This window comes from Podarcis raffonei, chromosome Z (assembly GCF_027172205.1).
Source record: "Podarcis raffonei isolate rPodRaf1 chromosome Z, rPodRaf1.pri, whole genome shotgun sequence".
NCBI classification, from domain to species: Eukaryota; Metazoa; Chordata; class Lepidosauria; order Squamata; family Lacertidae; genus Podarcis; species Podarcis raffonei.
The window spans coordinates 12,769,904-12,784,918 of NC_070621.1; the positions used below are offsets into that span (position 1 = coordinate 12,769,904).

General features: G+C 43.9%; 1 protein-coding gene across 14 annotated transcripts in view; it reads left to right on the forward strand.

Annotated features, from left to right (window-relative positions):
• The window catches only part of MAPKAP1 (MAPK associated protein 1), a 185,212-nt gene that overhangs the window by 143,013 nt on the left and 27,184 nt on the right, over positions 1 to 15,015 (forward strand). For all 14 annotated transcript variants that reach the window (XM_053374364.1, XM_053374367.1, XM_053374362.1 and 11 more), the window contains 2 exons: positions 758 to 898; positions 11,930 to 12,067. In XM_053374364.1, coding sequence (XP_053230339.1) covers positions 758 to 898; positions 11,930 to 12,067 — 279 coding nt within the window. The remainder of the gene's footprint in view (positions 1 to 757; positions 899 to 11,929; positions 12,068 to 15,015) is intronic.

Genomic DNA, 15,015 nt, shown 5'->3' on the forward strand with positions numbered 1-15,015 from the left:
TGGAAGCTGCCCAGTGGCTGGGGAAACCCAGCCAGATGGGTGGGGTATAAATAAATTATTATTATTATTATTATTATTATTATTATTATTATTATTATTATTATTATTCCCAGACAACCCTGGACACTGTAGCTCTAAGAAGGAAATAGGGATCTGCTAACAACTCTCTGCACCTCTCAAAGAGAATCCAAAGGTTATTGGTCTCTCAGCTGAATTGATGGGAAAGCCTTGCAGTCCCTTTCCTTCAGAAAGAGGGGAGAGATATAAATTAAATTATTTGTCATCATCCTAATCTCGCTATCTACTTTTGCCTGATGGAGCTGGTTTTTTAGCAGAGTCAGTGGGGAGAGGCCTTGGAGTCCCACATCTGCCTTTCCTGTAAACAAATACAACAGACAAGATATTTGTGCTTATTTATTTATAAGAATATTTATAAACCACTAAGTCACAAAAATGTCAAGGCAATGTACAATAAAATAAACAACAACAAAAAACTAATAACGAAGTACAGAACAAATGGCTAACACTGACTCAATAAGTTTGATTGACTAGCATAACTTTTCATTCATCCTAGTACAGAACCTGCATTTTTAAAAATTCTGGTTTTGACCCAAAAGTGCATTTATTTGCTCACCTGCTTTGCAGTTCTGTCAATGACTTTTGCACGGAATCCTTTTACCTTGCAGTGGTATGTCAACAGAAACAGGCCCTCTTATGTTTTTGATCTTTCTTTTTTCTTTTTCTTTTTTTGGTGTAGGTTCAAGAGGCGAAGAGATCTCTGAAGAGGACCCACAGATCGACATTGCAACCGTCCAGGATATGTTAAGCAGCCACCATTACAAGTCTTTCAAAGTCAGCATGATCCACAGGCTTCGGTTCACCACAGACGTTCAGTTAGGTAAATTGGTTTTCCCACTCAATGCTAACAAAAAAACAACAACCCCATACATGTGACCTACCATCTTTCATTCCTAGTTTTTTCTTCACTGACATTTACGATATACCTGTCAGGGACTGGGCAGAGGAGGAATGGTGGAGACCGCCTCCTCCTCCCCATTCTGACCCTTCCAGGGAGGAGGAAGAGGAAGACTGTATATATTAACAACAGTGGGTTGCAGGAGACCACAGCTCAGAGGCAGATGAGGGGAAAAGTTGGGAAATAATGGAGGAGGAGGAGGAGATAATGGAGGAGGAGGAGGAGGAGGAGGAGGAGGAGGAGGAAGCAGCGGGGCGACAGCTGACAAACATGGTGTCTTTAGAAAGCATTACAGACCCTCCATCTCCCAGAACCCAGTGAGCCTTGAAAGTAGGAGAGCAAAGAGCTCAAAGACAGAGGGCCCTTAGCAGCACCCATAGGAGAGATGATGAGATTGACGAATGAGGAAGTGGGAGAGACAGGGTGGATAGTCACTCAGGACAATGCCATTATCCAAGAGGCTGGGTTCTGTAGCCTCTCTCTGTAAATATTGAATTGAAAAAGGACGGTAATAAACCTTCCCTTGTCCTTATACTTTCCTGGGCAACCAGCCGGGAGCTGCTGACAGCATCCTGACAATAACTGCTATTGTGTAATCCAGGGATAGCTAGTATGGTGCCATCCAAATGTTAGACTACAGCTCTCATCAGCCGCAGCCAGCATGACTGCTGGTGAGGAATGATGGGAGTTGTAGTCTAACAACATCTATGAACGTAAGAAGAGCCTACTGGATCAGGCCAGTGGTCCATCTAGTCTAGCATCCTGTTTTCACAGTGGCCAGCCAGATACCCATGAGAAACCTGCAAGCAGGATTCAAGCACAAGAGCACTCTCCCCTCCAGCAGTTTCCAGCAGCTAATATTGAGAAGCATTATTGCCTCCAACAGTTGATGCAGAGCATAGCCATCATGGCTCATAGCCATTGATAGTCCTCTCCTCCATGAATTTTTCCAGTCCTCTTTTAAAGCCATTCAGATTGGTGACCATCACTGCCTCCTGTGAGAGTGAGTTCCCATAGTTTTGCTATGTGCTGTGTCAAGTACTTTTATCTGTCCTGAATCTTCCAGCATTCAGCTTCACAAGATGTCCACTGGAGGGCACCACATTGGCAACCCCTGGTGTAGTCCCTACACCCAAATGGTACTAGGATGGTATTCCCTTCTCTCATTTCCCTTCCATGCTTAACTCTGACCTCAGATGGGGGAGAGGGGTGGAATGGGAGGGTGCAAAGGAAAAGGCTGGACTGAATTTTCAGGAGTCCTGGTTCTCTGAGTGAAATTTTGTGTTGAAAAACGCAATGGGGAAAACACAAGCAGTCTGATTGTAATTTCAATCCAAATAATTTGCATTAAGTTAGATTGCAGAATTTCTCAGTGCGGAATTTTGAGTTATTTGAGCTGCTTCTTTTTAAGCCCAGTGTGCACCCAGCCCTGATGAGAGCTTAACCATTGGCCTTTTGCAGCCTTCAGGTCTCAAGCACATGTGTGTTTTTGTGTACAAGAGCCAGGCAATAAGATGTTTTATTTCCCGGAAAGTTACATCCACTCTGAGGCTCTCCCCCCCCCCACACACACATCTTTTCTGCTTTTTGCTTTTGGTGCGCGCGCATGTGTTTATTGCACTGTCTTGTTAAGGAAGGATTTATATGCTGGTGCTGACTGACCTGTGTTTTCTGCTCTTGAGCAAACTATCTAGGAGTGATAGTTTCCTTCCAGGGAAGTTTGACTCACTTGTATCTGGAAGCTGTCAGAAATAAGAGCTTGAAAAGGTCATGACAGATCACTAAAGATAAATGGTGAACGCAGAGAGGCTGTTACTGGGAAAACAAATGGCTTTTGTGTCTTTTGGAATGAAGGGACAAACTTTGCCTAGAGTCCTGGTGCGACCATCACACGTTTTCTCTCCACCCCCCTACACGCAAATTCGTAAATCCCTTGCGTATTTTAAAACCGGTGTGGTGTGGTGGCTAGAGTTTCAGACTAGGACCTGGGACACCAGGGTTCAAATCCTCACTTGGCCATGAAGCTCACTGAGGGTGGCCTTAGGACTGATCACTGCCTCTCAGCCTAACCTACCTCACAGGGTTCCTATCAGGATAAAATGGCAAGTGGGGAAAAGCATTCATGGCACCTTGAGCTCCTGGGAGAAAAAAGGTGGGATGCAAATGCAGTAAATAAGATTTAACCTCCTAATTTTAATTCAATCTGGTTTTTTGAAATATATTCAATTGGCGGAGGCTGCCTAGAGATTACTGCTTCCCTGTATACAACCCCTGCATGCGCCATGAGAGCAGAGAGCTGGCCATCTCCTCTGCACTCTGCCTGCCAATCAGCATAGAAGCAAATGGCCACACTGGATGGAAAGTGGTGCGGTTGTTATGCTATGGTTTTTTTAGGTTATAGGAATTGGAGGGGATCTAGGCATGCAACACATACACCATTTGCAGCATAAAGTGGAAACAGCAGAAGACATTTTTGTTCCAACAAGTTTTCCTAGGTGGACAAACAGGTCTCTGCCACAGGCATCTTCTCTATGCTGGGTTGCAGCCAATGCCAGTTCTTTCTCATAGTAAACACAATGAAGTTAATGGGCTTGACCTACTCAGGCTCATTAACTTCAGGAGGTTGGATGCAACCCCTCAGGTTTGGTTTAAAAACAAAACCCTGCTTTTATTTTCCATGTTGTTTTTAACTCTCTTTGTTGCCTTGAGACATATTCGCAGAAGGCAAAAGAGTAGTCGTTGTTGTAACAACAACAACAACAGGGTGCATTCAACAAACGTTTACCGATCAGTTTTCCAGCCAGCCCAGAGCTTCCTCCAGGATACTATAAACTGCAAGGGGCTAGAAGGTTCTTCAGTTTTCACCATGGGTAGTCTCAGATTGGAATTCCCAAACTGGAGCCCCATATTCCTTCTCAGCTTGCGTGCACCTCTACGTATCTTCCCCCTGTAAGGCAGCTTCCTACACTCTTTTATAAAGGTAAAGGTACCCCTGCCCATACGGGCCAGTCGTGTCTGACTCTAGGATTGTGCGCCCATCTCACTTAAGAGGCCAGGGGCCAACGCTGTCCGGAGACACTTCCGGGTCACGTGGCCAGCGTGACGAAGCTGCTCTGGCGAGCCAGCACCAGCGCAGCACACGGAAACACCGTTTACCTTCCCGCTATAAAGCGGTACCTATTTATCTACTTGCACTTAAGGGTGCTTTCGAACTGCTAGGTGGGCAGGAGCTGGGACCGAACGACGGGAGCTCACCCCGCCGCGGGAATTCAAACCACCGACCATACGATCGGCAAGTCCTAGGCGCTGAGGTTTTACCCACAGCGCCACCCGCGTCACACTCTTTTATATATATATATAAAAACAAACAAAACCCTAAAAACAATTTGTATTGGTTTTTAAACAAATACAATAACAATAACCAGCATTACATCTAGTAGTGTTTGTTCTGTCCATTGACTTTAGACATTAATTCACACATTCAAACCTATTACTTAAACTAACGTCTCCACTGAGAAGATGGAGCAGGTATAATAAGGACTTGATTTTGGTCATTAACATAGTTAAAGAAAGGGGTCCCTGTTTCTTGGAACGTGTCTCTATTCATTATGCCTTTAATTGCCCTCCTGTGTCTGGTGAGACACTCAGACATTGCTGTAACCCAGATATTGCTTCCTGCGTTCTTATTTGAATTGGCCCTTTGTTTATAATCCTGAGGACTAGAATCTTACTCCATTTTTACAGGAACAAACATTGCTCAGTGGTAGAGCATCTGCTTTGCATGAATCGTTTACAGCATGAGCCTCTGTTCATGTGCAACTTACCCCAGATCTCATTGGCTCATTCAACTGAACTACAATGATTGTAATATTTGGGGCAGAAAACCTGCTTTGCATGCAGAGGGTCCTCAGTGCAATTTCCATCAACTCCAGGTAGGGCTGGGAATGTCTCCCGCCTGAGATCCTAGAGAGCCTTTGGCAGTGAGGTTAGACAGAACAGAACTAGATGGACCAACCTTCTTATTTGGTATGAGGCTGCTTATTTGTTTGTTGTTTGGTTAGGGCCAGGTGTAAGAAAAATGCTACAGAACTGATCAAACTACACAGGTTTCGGCATAGTGCAAACCCAGCCAAATCCCCCCAAATGCTACAGGATTGATGAAACAATACAGGGGTGTTCGGCATTGTGGAAATGCCCCCCAAAAGGGTGGGGGTGGCAATAAATGATGCAGGGGGAGAGAAAGAGGGGGTGGGAACGGAATTGACAAAGGATGCGTGGTCCTGCAGATCCATGCCTGAGCGAGGAGGTGCGAGCGATGCGATGATAACGGTTATAATAGATGGGGGTATACAGCAACAATTTGCAGATAAAAATAATAGGAAGTTTAAAGTGCATTTTACATGATAAAGGAAAGATGAAATGGGGCGAGAGAGGGGAGTTTGCTACATCTGAGGTGGCTCTGCAGTCTCTGCCTTCATTCGTGTGTGTGTGTGTGTGTGTGTGTGTGTGTGTGTGTGTGTGTGAAGTAGCCTCCCTAGGAAAAGATTGATGCAACCAGAAGTGACCTTGGCTTGGAGCAGGAGTCGGTGATGTATGTATGAGCATCTCTCGGCTAAATGGACCCAGATTTGTAGTGCTAATATACATGGAAACCCAGAACCAGACTCAGGATGGCAATAAATCAACAGCCACTTTGGGTGTCATTTCTGGTTTATATTCCACTATTGTTCTATCACTTTAATTCATGTCACTATCATCTGTTCATCTGGAACAGTTTTATATAATTTTCCAGTGGAGTTACCTGACAAATCCTATCAAATTAACATGGGTGCATTAACAATATTGACTCCACTCTGTGCGAATTCTTGGAGTGGCACTGAATGAAATGTTTTTTTGTGTGTTTTTGCTGTTTGCCTTTTATGTTGTTTTTAATAAAGGGAAGAGAAGGCCCACAGGGACTATTTGTATTTGTTTTTTAATCTATTGAAGAAAGAGGATGTATGAGAGAAAAAGTATTGTGGTTTGTTTCCATTATAAAGTAGCTGTGCCTTTTCATTCTGCGCCACAGCTGGGCAAAAAATAGGAAGAAGTTTTTAACGTCAAGCCAACAGCTGCTAGTAATATTTCCACAGGGGAGATATGTAGATTTGTTTATTTGTTTATTTATTTATTGGACAACTGATGCTCAGTCTGCCAAGAGTGAAATGCTCTAATAAGGAAGCTTCTCTCCTGATAGAGAATCCAGCGTCTCCTCTTTCTCCCCCTTATTAGTTCACACACTACCGGCGTCCTTTTGGGCTTTTGACACCGTGCGTAATTGAAATATGGGATCTGGGATGGGAGGGGTGGGTACTCGGGTGACAAATTGCACCACTTGATTAATTGAAATGCGCAGTGCCTTTGCTGGCGGGGCTGCTCCCAGCTCGGCTGCAGTGGTCAGGTTCCAAATGAGGGTTACGCTACATTTGGCCGCCCGCAGGAGCTAAGGTTAACACAACACGCGTGGAGGTCACCTGTTCCTCCTGCCTCCGGTTTCTCTTTCATGCCAGCTTGTCATGAGCTGGGTAGGTGCAGCAGAGGGAGCGGCTAAAAGGCAATGGTGGCTGCCACCTTGCTCCATCCCTGTAGTGGCGCCCACCTGGTGAGTAGGTTGCAAAACCCATTTGTGGTATAGGGCAGCAGGGTCTATTTGCAGACAGGTTGAAGGAATGCTCCCTCCCTCCCCAAACCAAGAGCAGAGAAAGTCTGCCTTGGGATGTTTAGCTGTCTCCTATTTGTTTATACTCAGAGCAGAGTTACTCAAGTCCATTAATTTCACTGGGTGTAAACCTGGTGTTGTTCTGGTGACCTCAGCATTTGATAGAGAAAAAAATAAGAATCCTGGCCCCCAAGGGTAAGCCTCTGTGGGCTTTTTATTTTTTAAAAAAATCCTATCCTCATCTCTGATGGATACCTGTACACCTGCCAGTCACAGTCCAAGACCAATCCTAGCTTTGGATACAAACCATAGATATTTAGAATCTGCCAATGGACCCTTTAGACACATGGAATCTGCTGGTGCATCTTTTTTGGTACAGGCAAATCCCAATTTATGCTGTGAGTTACATTCCAAGGCACCGCGTGTTTAAGTGAAATCACGTACCGTACTTTTCCGTGTATAAGACTAGGTTTTTTTACTTTAAAATAAGGATTAACAACCTGGGGGTGTCTTATACATAGTGTATATGCCCATTTTCTAAATTTGGGGTCCCCAAAAGTAGGGGGCGTCTTATACATGGGGGCATCTTATACACAGAAAAATACGGTAGATTTGAAACATCACTGACAAAGCCTACAAACACCCAGTTCTGCCCTCACTCTGAACCATCCCTTTTTGTGACTTTTTGGGTCACTTCCAGGTCTAGCGTTTTCCCCCAGTTTAAAATTGCTTATTTGCTTACAGTATTACAAACAGGTCTGGATGCCTGGATATTCGAATCTGTGGTGTTCATAGCAAGCTTGGGTACTAATTCCTTGTGTTTGGATATGTGAATATTCCCATAACAAGCATTTAAATAGCAGGACATGCTTGTAAATTCACAGTTGTACAGTTAAAAGGAACCTTTGCCGTACTTAGCAGATAACTTTGCATGCATCAGACAACCAGCCACAACTTTATGAAAACACCAGATCAGTCTGTGACCAAGAAGTCACAGAGTCTACAGTTCCCCAGCAAAGGGGGAGGAGCCAAGGAAAAGTGGACTGGTGAGAGAGGCTCCAAGGGCCCCGGTACACTTCCAACCTTGCCAGGGCAAATTGCTCACTAGGAACTCTCCATGGTGCTGAGACAACAAAGCTGCCTTGTCCTGGGGTGAGCTCCTCTGCAAGGCAGCCATTAAGAGTAGATAACATCAGTATTCCTAATGCTGGAAGACTTCAAAGGGCTGAGTGAAGGTGTCTTTTGAAAATCTCTGGAGGAAGTTGTCATACCCAAAGAACAGATTGTCTGTGGATCCTAAATACGTACAGCTTTTTTTTTCCATGGGAACTGACACCAGGAGAGAGTTTGCACATCTAGAATTCATTATTTTAAAAAGGTAAAGGACCCCTGACAGTTAAGTCCAGTCGCGAACGAATCTGGGGTTGCGGCGCTCACCTCACCCTACTGGCCAAGGGAGCCAGTGTTTGTCTGCAGACAGTTTTTCCAGGTCATGTGGCCGCTTCTGTCGAAACCAGAGCAACGCACGGAAACACTGTTTACCTTCCCACCAATTTATCTACTTGCATTTGATATGCTTTCGAACTGCTAGGTTGGCAGGAGCAGGGACCGAGCAACGGGAGCTCACCCCGTCACGGGGATTTGAACCACCAACCTTCCGATCGGCAAGCCCAAGGCTCAGTGGTTTAGACCACAGCGCCACCCGCATCCCATAGAACTCATTCTTAAGCAGTGCTATTTTTCTAGAAAAAGAGGTACCGAAACTCACCATGAATGCATGCTCAGGAAATCACACATTATTCAGTGTTAGGAGGGTGAAGCTGTAGGAGAAAAAGAGAGGCAGCAAATTATTATTATCATTATCATTATTATCTATTAAATTTGTATGCTGCCTTTCATCTGAATATCATGGGGCAGTTCACAACATAAAAATCAATACAAAATGAGAACACAAAATACATAATAAAACAAAAATAAACCAATTATGCTGCTCCCACAAACACATTTAAAAGCCCGTAGAACGTTCAATCAGAAAAAGGCCTGGTTATAGAGAAATGTTTTCACCTGCTACCTAAATACATGTAACAAAGACACCAGGCAGGCCACCCTGGGAGAGCATTCCACAAACAGGGAGCCACTGCAGAAAAGGCCTGTTCTTGTGTTGCCACCCTCCAGGCCTCTTGCAGAAGAAGCACATGAAGAAGGGCCTCAGATGATGATCTGGGTCAGTTCATATGGGGAGAGGCAGTCCTTGAGGTATCACAGTCCTGAGCCATTTAAGGCTTTATAGGTCAAAACCAGCACTTTGAATTGGGCCCAGAAACTAATCAGCAACCAGTGCAGTCAGGTCAGGACTGGGGTAATATGCTCAAACCGTCTTGCTCCAGTGAGCAACCTGGCCACCCAATTATGCACCACCTGAAGTTCTAAACTGTCTTCATAGGCAGCCCCACACATTGCAATAACCTAACTTAGAGGTTGGATTCCCCCCAGACACCTGAAAACAACTCTGTGTGTCATGTACCCAGTCCCATTGCCATGCCAGGGCTTGCACAGCAGACTTCAGAAAGTCACTGCACAGGTTCCTGTCTGCTTATGGTGAGAGGATGAAATAGGAGCCAGAAGGGCACTAGGAAGAGGGAGCTTTGAAGGCCCTGATGCACTCGCTCCCGCAACTCCTATGAGGAAGGGCTGTGACTCAGTGGTAGAACATCTGCCTTGCTTGCAGAAGGCCCAGGTTCAATCCCCATCATCTCCAGGTAGGGCTGGAAAAGATCCCTGCCTGAAGAGCCACTGCCAGTCAGTGTAGCCAGTACTGAGCTACATGGACCAGTGGTCTGGCTTATTCTACAACAGCTTCCTATGTTCTTATTTTAATCAGCCCTTTATTTAGAATCATGAGTGCTAGAAACTTACTTTAATTTTTACAGGAAATGCTCTGTGGTAGAGCACCTACTTTCCATGCAGAATGTCCCAGGTTCAATCCCCGGCATTCCAGGTGGGTCTGGGAGGGGGTCTGTGCCTGAAACCCTTGAAAGCCTCTGAGAATCACTGTTAGCAATAGTGAGTTAGATGGACCAATTGTCTAAGACAGTTTCCTATTGTCTCCATGTTAAAAGCTCATACAAATGAGCACTGAAATGAAACTAAAATGCTGGCAGTGTTACTGAACTGATTACACAAGATTTGGTGTCAACAAATGTGAATGCTAGCTTACCAATCATGGCCATAAATTTAATGCTGTTGACCAATGGTGAACGCTTCTGTTATGCACTCCTTCTCAACAGTAAAAAATAAAACTCACTGGGGTCAGCATTTTAATGTGAATTCCCCCTAGCAATGCACACATTTGCATGTAATGCAAACTCTTTTGCAAAACAATTTCCCTTGATATAATGCATTTATATGCACACCTTCCTGAAGCACATGCTCTTTCGTATATATTATTTGGCCAGCGAACTACACTGCGAAATTCAGAGAAGTGTAAATTTCAAGGACTTCTGTCTTTGGGTTTGTGCATTGTTTTGGAAAGTGCAAATTTAGAAAGGTTTGTCAAAGTCTAATTGAACTTAACGGTGCTTGCTTCTTAAGTAGACATGTAAAATACTAGAAGTTGATGGAATGAATGCTTTTCTTTCCAGTGCATTAGTGAACTGTGGAATCGCATTGAGGGGTTTTGACGTTCACCGTATCCTCCATTTTTAGTTTTGTTTATAGATGCAATGGGGACACGTCCTTGCTTACCAAGAGTTCTCTGTGTGCCTGAAGAAGCTATGGATCGGGGCTAGGAAACGGCTGTGTGTTTTCATATGAAGAGCCAGGTTAGGCTCTTGCAGCAAAACACATTAGTTTTGCCTCAAGCCTCTTGATAATTTTGCTATATCTTTTGTGCTGTTTTTGGGTTATATTTTCCAGAGATTGTGATTTGGGAGGGGGCAGAAGAAGAGTATTTGTATTTCTTAGACCTCCCTTTCTTCTCCCTTCCTTCCTTTAAAAATGATCTCAGAATAATCTCATATAATTTTTTTTAAAAAATCTGAGAGAGAGCTGGGGAAAGAACCTCTCTGCTTTTTCACTCCCCCTCCCCCTTTAGACAAAGAAACAGCTTCCCCTGCATGTTGTTTTTAAATACTCTTTATTCCTTTTGCCTATTTCAGCGTGACCTTGACCTATAACTCATGACCTAAAAATGTAATTACTTTTAAGTCTTCCCCGCACAGCTGCCACTATGAAAAAGTATATAGAGAGGTTTGGTCACTCATGTCAGAGGAGAAACCTTGTAATTGTAAGTTAAGCAATGAGATGCTGTCCATTCTTGCTCCGCACAGCAAGGTTGTTGCTTTCGAGGAGAGGAGGGATGGGGAAACCCATAATAGAATCTGTTATAAATTACCAAGCCTCTCCCAGGGTAGATTAACTTCTTAGTTAGCTCCTTTGGCATCTTGGAGGAAGCAGTGGCTGTTAAGATTTGCTTCCTTTTCTTTCTTTCTTTCTTTCTTTCTTTCTTTCTTTCTTTCTTTCTTTCTTTGTTCATTCACCAGTGAAATTCAAAGGGCTGAAAATACAGTGACTGTGTTACTACTCAATATGCCAGACTGGAGACTTTGTTCAGGAGGCAGCATATTTATTTTATATTATATTATATTATATTATATTATATTATATTATATTATATTATATTATATTATATTATATTATATTATTATATTAATATGTTTTATTATATTGTAGATATATAGTTAAGAGTTTCAGGCTTCCTTCCAAGATGTCCTCCTCTCTCTGGGTGAAGTGCAGAAATAAAAAGTCCAGATCAATAATTCATAACATCGGAACTCCAGTTTCAACAATAGCCAAACTGGCGAGAATTGTAGATTAACCCAACATGTGAAAGCAAATATGCAGCACAGTGGATAAAGAGCAAAACAAAAGCCAACACACAAATAACAGTGCACTTGAACAAACATAGGGAAAGGTCATAGCTTGGTGGTAGAGCTGCTGCTTTGCATGCAGAGAGCCCCAGCTTCAGCCCCTGTTGCCTCCAGGTCGGACTGGGAATGTCCCCTGCCAGGCACCCTGGAGAGCTGCTGCCAGTCAGTGTAGACAATACTGAGCTAGGTACACCAGTGGTCTGAGTTAGCGTAAGGCAGATTGAAACCAGCAAACACCAGGAAGGCCACACACAAACATGGGGGCAGGGAATGTTAAACCTGCTCGCTCAAAAACCTGCTTGCTTGTTTTTGTCTCTGGGCACTCAGGCATTTCGGGAGACAAGGTGGAGGTGGATCCTGTAACAAATCAGAAAGCCAGCACTAAGTTCTGGATTAAGCAGAAGCCCATCTCCATCGATTGTGAGCTCCTCTGCACTTGTGACCTTGCAGAAGAAAAGAGCCCAAGTGAGTATCCTGCCTATCTTCCCTGTTTCCTCCTAGCCCCTTCTCACTTCCCTTCCATCCACCCCTGCCCATCCAACTTATTGTTTTATAGATTATAAATGCCACATTGATTTCTCAGTCATATAATATGCCTTTTGTTGTAATTGTGATGTTTAGCTCATTTTTAGTCACTGTTTTGTTAATAGTGCTGTATTTTATAGATTGCAACTGTTTTATTAATGATTTGTTAATTATTGTATAGGACTTAAGCTGTATTTGTGATGTTCTATTATTGTTATTTATTGTTTGTAAGCTCCTTTCAGATTCATTTGAATGAAAAGTGGCATAGAAATACAATAAATCAAATCAAACCAGCAGTCAAATATCCTCCCCTCAAAGGCTTCCCCGCTCCAGCCAAACCCTGCCAGCCAAATTCCAGTGTAGTCCATGTCATATAGCAGTTAAAGTGCTGTACTTCAACCTGGGAGACCAGGATTCAAATCCTCCCTCAGCCATGAAGCTCCCTGGGTGACCTTGTGCCAGTCACTGCCTCTCAGCCTCACCTACCTTGCAGGGTTGCTGTGGGGATTAAATGAGAACGAGGAGAAACCTGCACACCCCTTTAGCTCCTTGAAGAAAAGATGGGATATAAATGCAGTGCTGTGTGATCTGGTGATCTGTGCAGGCTCATCCTTTAGTGCACTGGTGGGGAACCTCTGGCCTATGGACCTAATTATGTCCAGCACGGATTCCACCCACCCCACCCCCACAACCTATGTCCCCATCTCACACCTGGTGTTGTATACGGCATCAACCACAAGGCATGTACCGGGTTTTTTGCTCTATAAGACTCACTTTTTCCCTCCTAAAAAGTAAGGGGAAATGTGTGTGCGTCTTATGGAGCGAATGCAGGCTGCGCAGCTATCCCAGAAGCCAGAACAGCAAGAGGGATTGCTGCTTTCACTGTGCAGCGATCCCTCTTGCTGTTCTGGCTTCTGAGATTCAGAATATTTTTTTTCTTGTTTTCCTCCTCCAAAAACTAGGTGCGTCTTGTGGTCTGGTGCATGTTATAGAGCGAAAAATACGGTAAATATGCAGCTGCAAAGGAACACTGCATTTAGCAGCAGAAGCAAAACTCATTTCATTTCTGTAATCATGTGTTCTGATTTAAAGTGAATTCAAAATGTGAAACTGGACATGTTCAGGATATGATGATGATGATGGTGATGGCAAATGTTAATTGTATGTTTCACAACTGAAACAATACAGCTTGGGTATAAGAACATAAGCAGAGCCTGGTTGATGGATCAGATCAATGGCCCTTCCAGTCCAGGATCTGTTCTCTCAGTGTCCAGCTAGATTCCTCAAGGGGAAGCCCACAAACAGGACCTAAGCACAAGAATACACTCCCCTCCTGTGGTTTTCAGTAACTGGTATTCAGAAGCATTCCTGCCCCTGTGGCATTAGACCACTAAGTTGAGGGCCTGATACCTACAAGCATTCTCCCTTTGGGTCAGATGGTTAGAGTGAGTAAGCAGGCAGCAATGGCAGCAGGGCCGAAGACCTTAACGATCAGCAGAGTATGGATGATGGCAGGTGTCTCACGATGCCAACAAACTGATTCCTGCCCTTACAGTTGGTATGTGCAGGCAGGCAGGGTAAGAATTCATTTCTCCAGTGGACTCAGTTGCCGTTCTGTGCCAGCACCCTTATGTTATTATGCAGTTGAAGGCAGAAGATACTAACCTAGAAAATCCCAACCCCAGAGTGCTCAGTCAAGTTAATTTAGACAGGTATTGCCAACACAGTACCCGTGGGCACCAGTGTGCAGCTACTGCCTCTTGTGGCACCCACAAAAAGTCTCAGTAAAAATCCCCTCAGATATCCACAGTGAGATGTTGTTCGCTCTTTCTGCTCTGTTCCTGTTCACTCTGGCTCGCTCAGCCTCTTCTATGTGCCCCAGTGGCAGCCATTTTTTGTTACGTCTCTCCCCACCCCCTCTCTCTCTCACACACACACAGAGCAGCCATTTTGCAACTGGTGCCTATAGCACTTCCTCAAAATTCCAGTGTGCCCACTAGCTCAAAAAGTTAAGTAACCCATGGTTTAGGAAAAAAGGATCACTAAATGGGGAGAGAATAGAGGTCTATAGTAACATGCATAGGGCAGAGAAAGTGGACCAGTAAATTATTATCTCCCCGTCAATAACATGAAATAGATCAAGGTCTCATCCAGTGAAACAGGATGGGATTTTATGCCTCCTTTCTTAATTAGATAAATCCTAGATCCAACAGGGAGAAAGTACTTCTTCATAGAATACAGAATTGCGCTATGGAATTCAGTCCTATAAAATGGGACCACACAGTCCCAGATTTAGACGGCTTTTTAAAAAGCAGAGGGTGGCCTGACTGGAAACATTTGACTGGCTGGGAGCTGGGAGCTGGGATGCTGGGCTGGGTGGACCTTTGCATCTCTTTCAGGGCTCTTGCCATTTTTTTATAGAGCACCTGTGCCCCTGGAATAGAAGCTTGAGGGATAAATACAAATACAACTTTGTATGAAATGTGCATGACCAAACAGTTATTTTCTCATGATTTGATTTGATTATTATTGGGGGAAGTGGGATAATCACACACATAAACACACACATAGGTTTTGAACATGTGATACTTTTTGTTATAGTTCACAGTTTAAATAGTTATTTTGGCATACATTTTTCATTTTGACATGCGTTAGACTTTTTTTCCTTCTTTAGATTGTAAACCTATGGGTAGGGACTTTCTTCTTTTGACTATACATCTTTCTAGGAACCTTTTTGCCTGAAGAGCAGGGTACAAATGCCCTAAATAAACAAAAAAAAATTAATAGTTACTGGGGATTGTTCCCTAAGTGAAGCTGCAATACATAAATAATGAGAGAAAGTGACTGAGTCAAGATCCAGAAGGCCCGCCCCCTCACGCTCCCAAGCA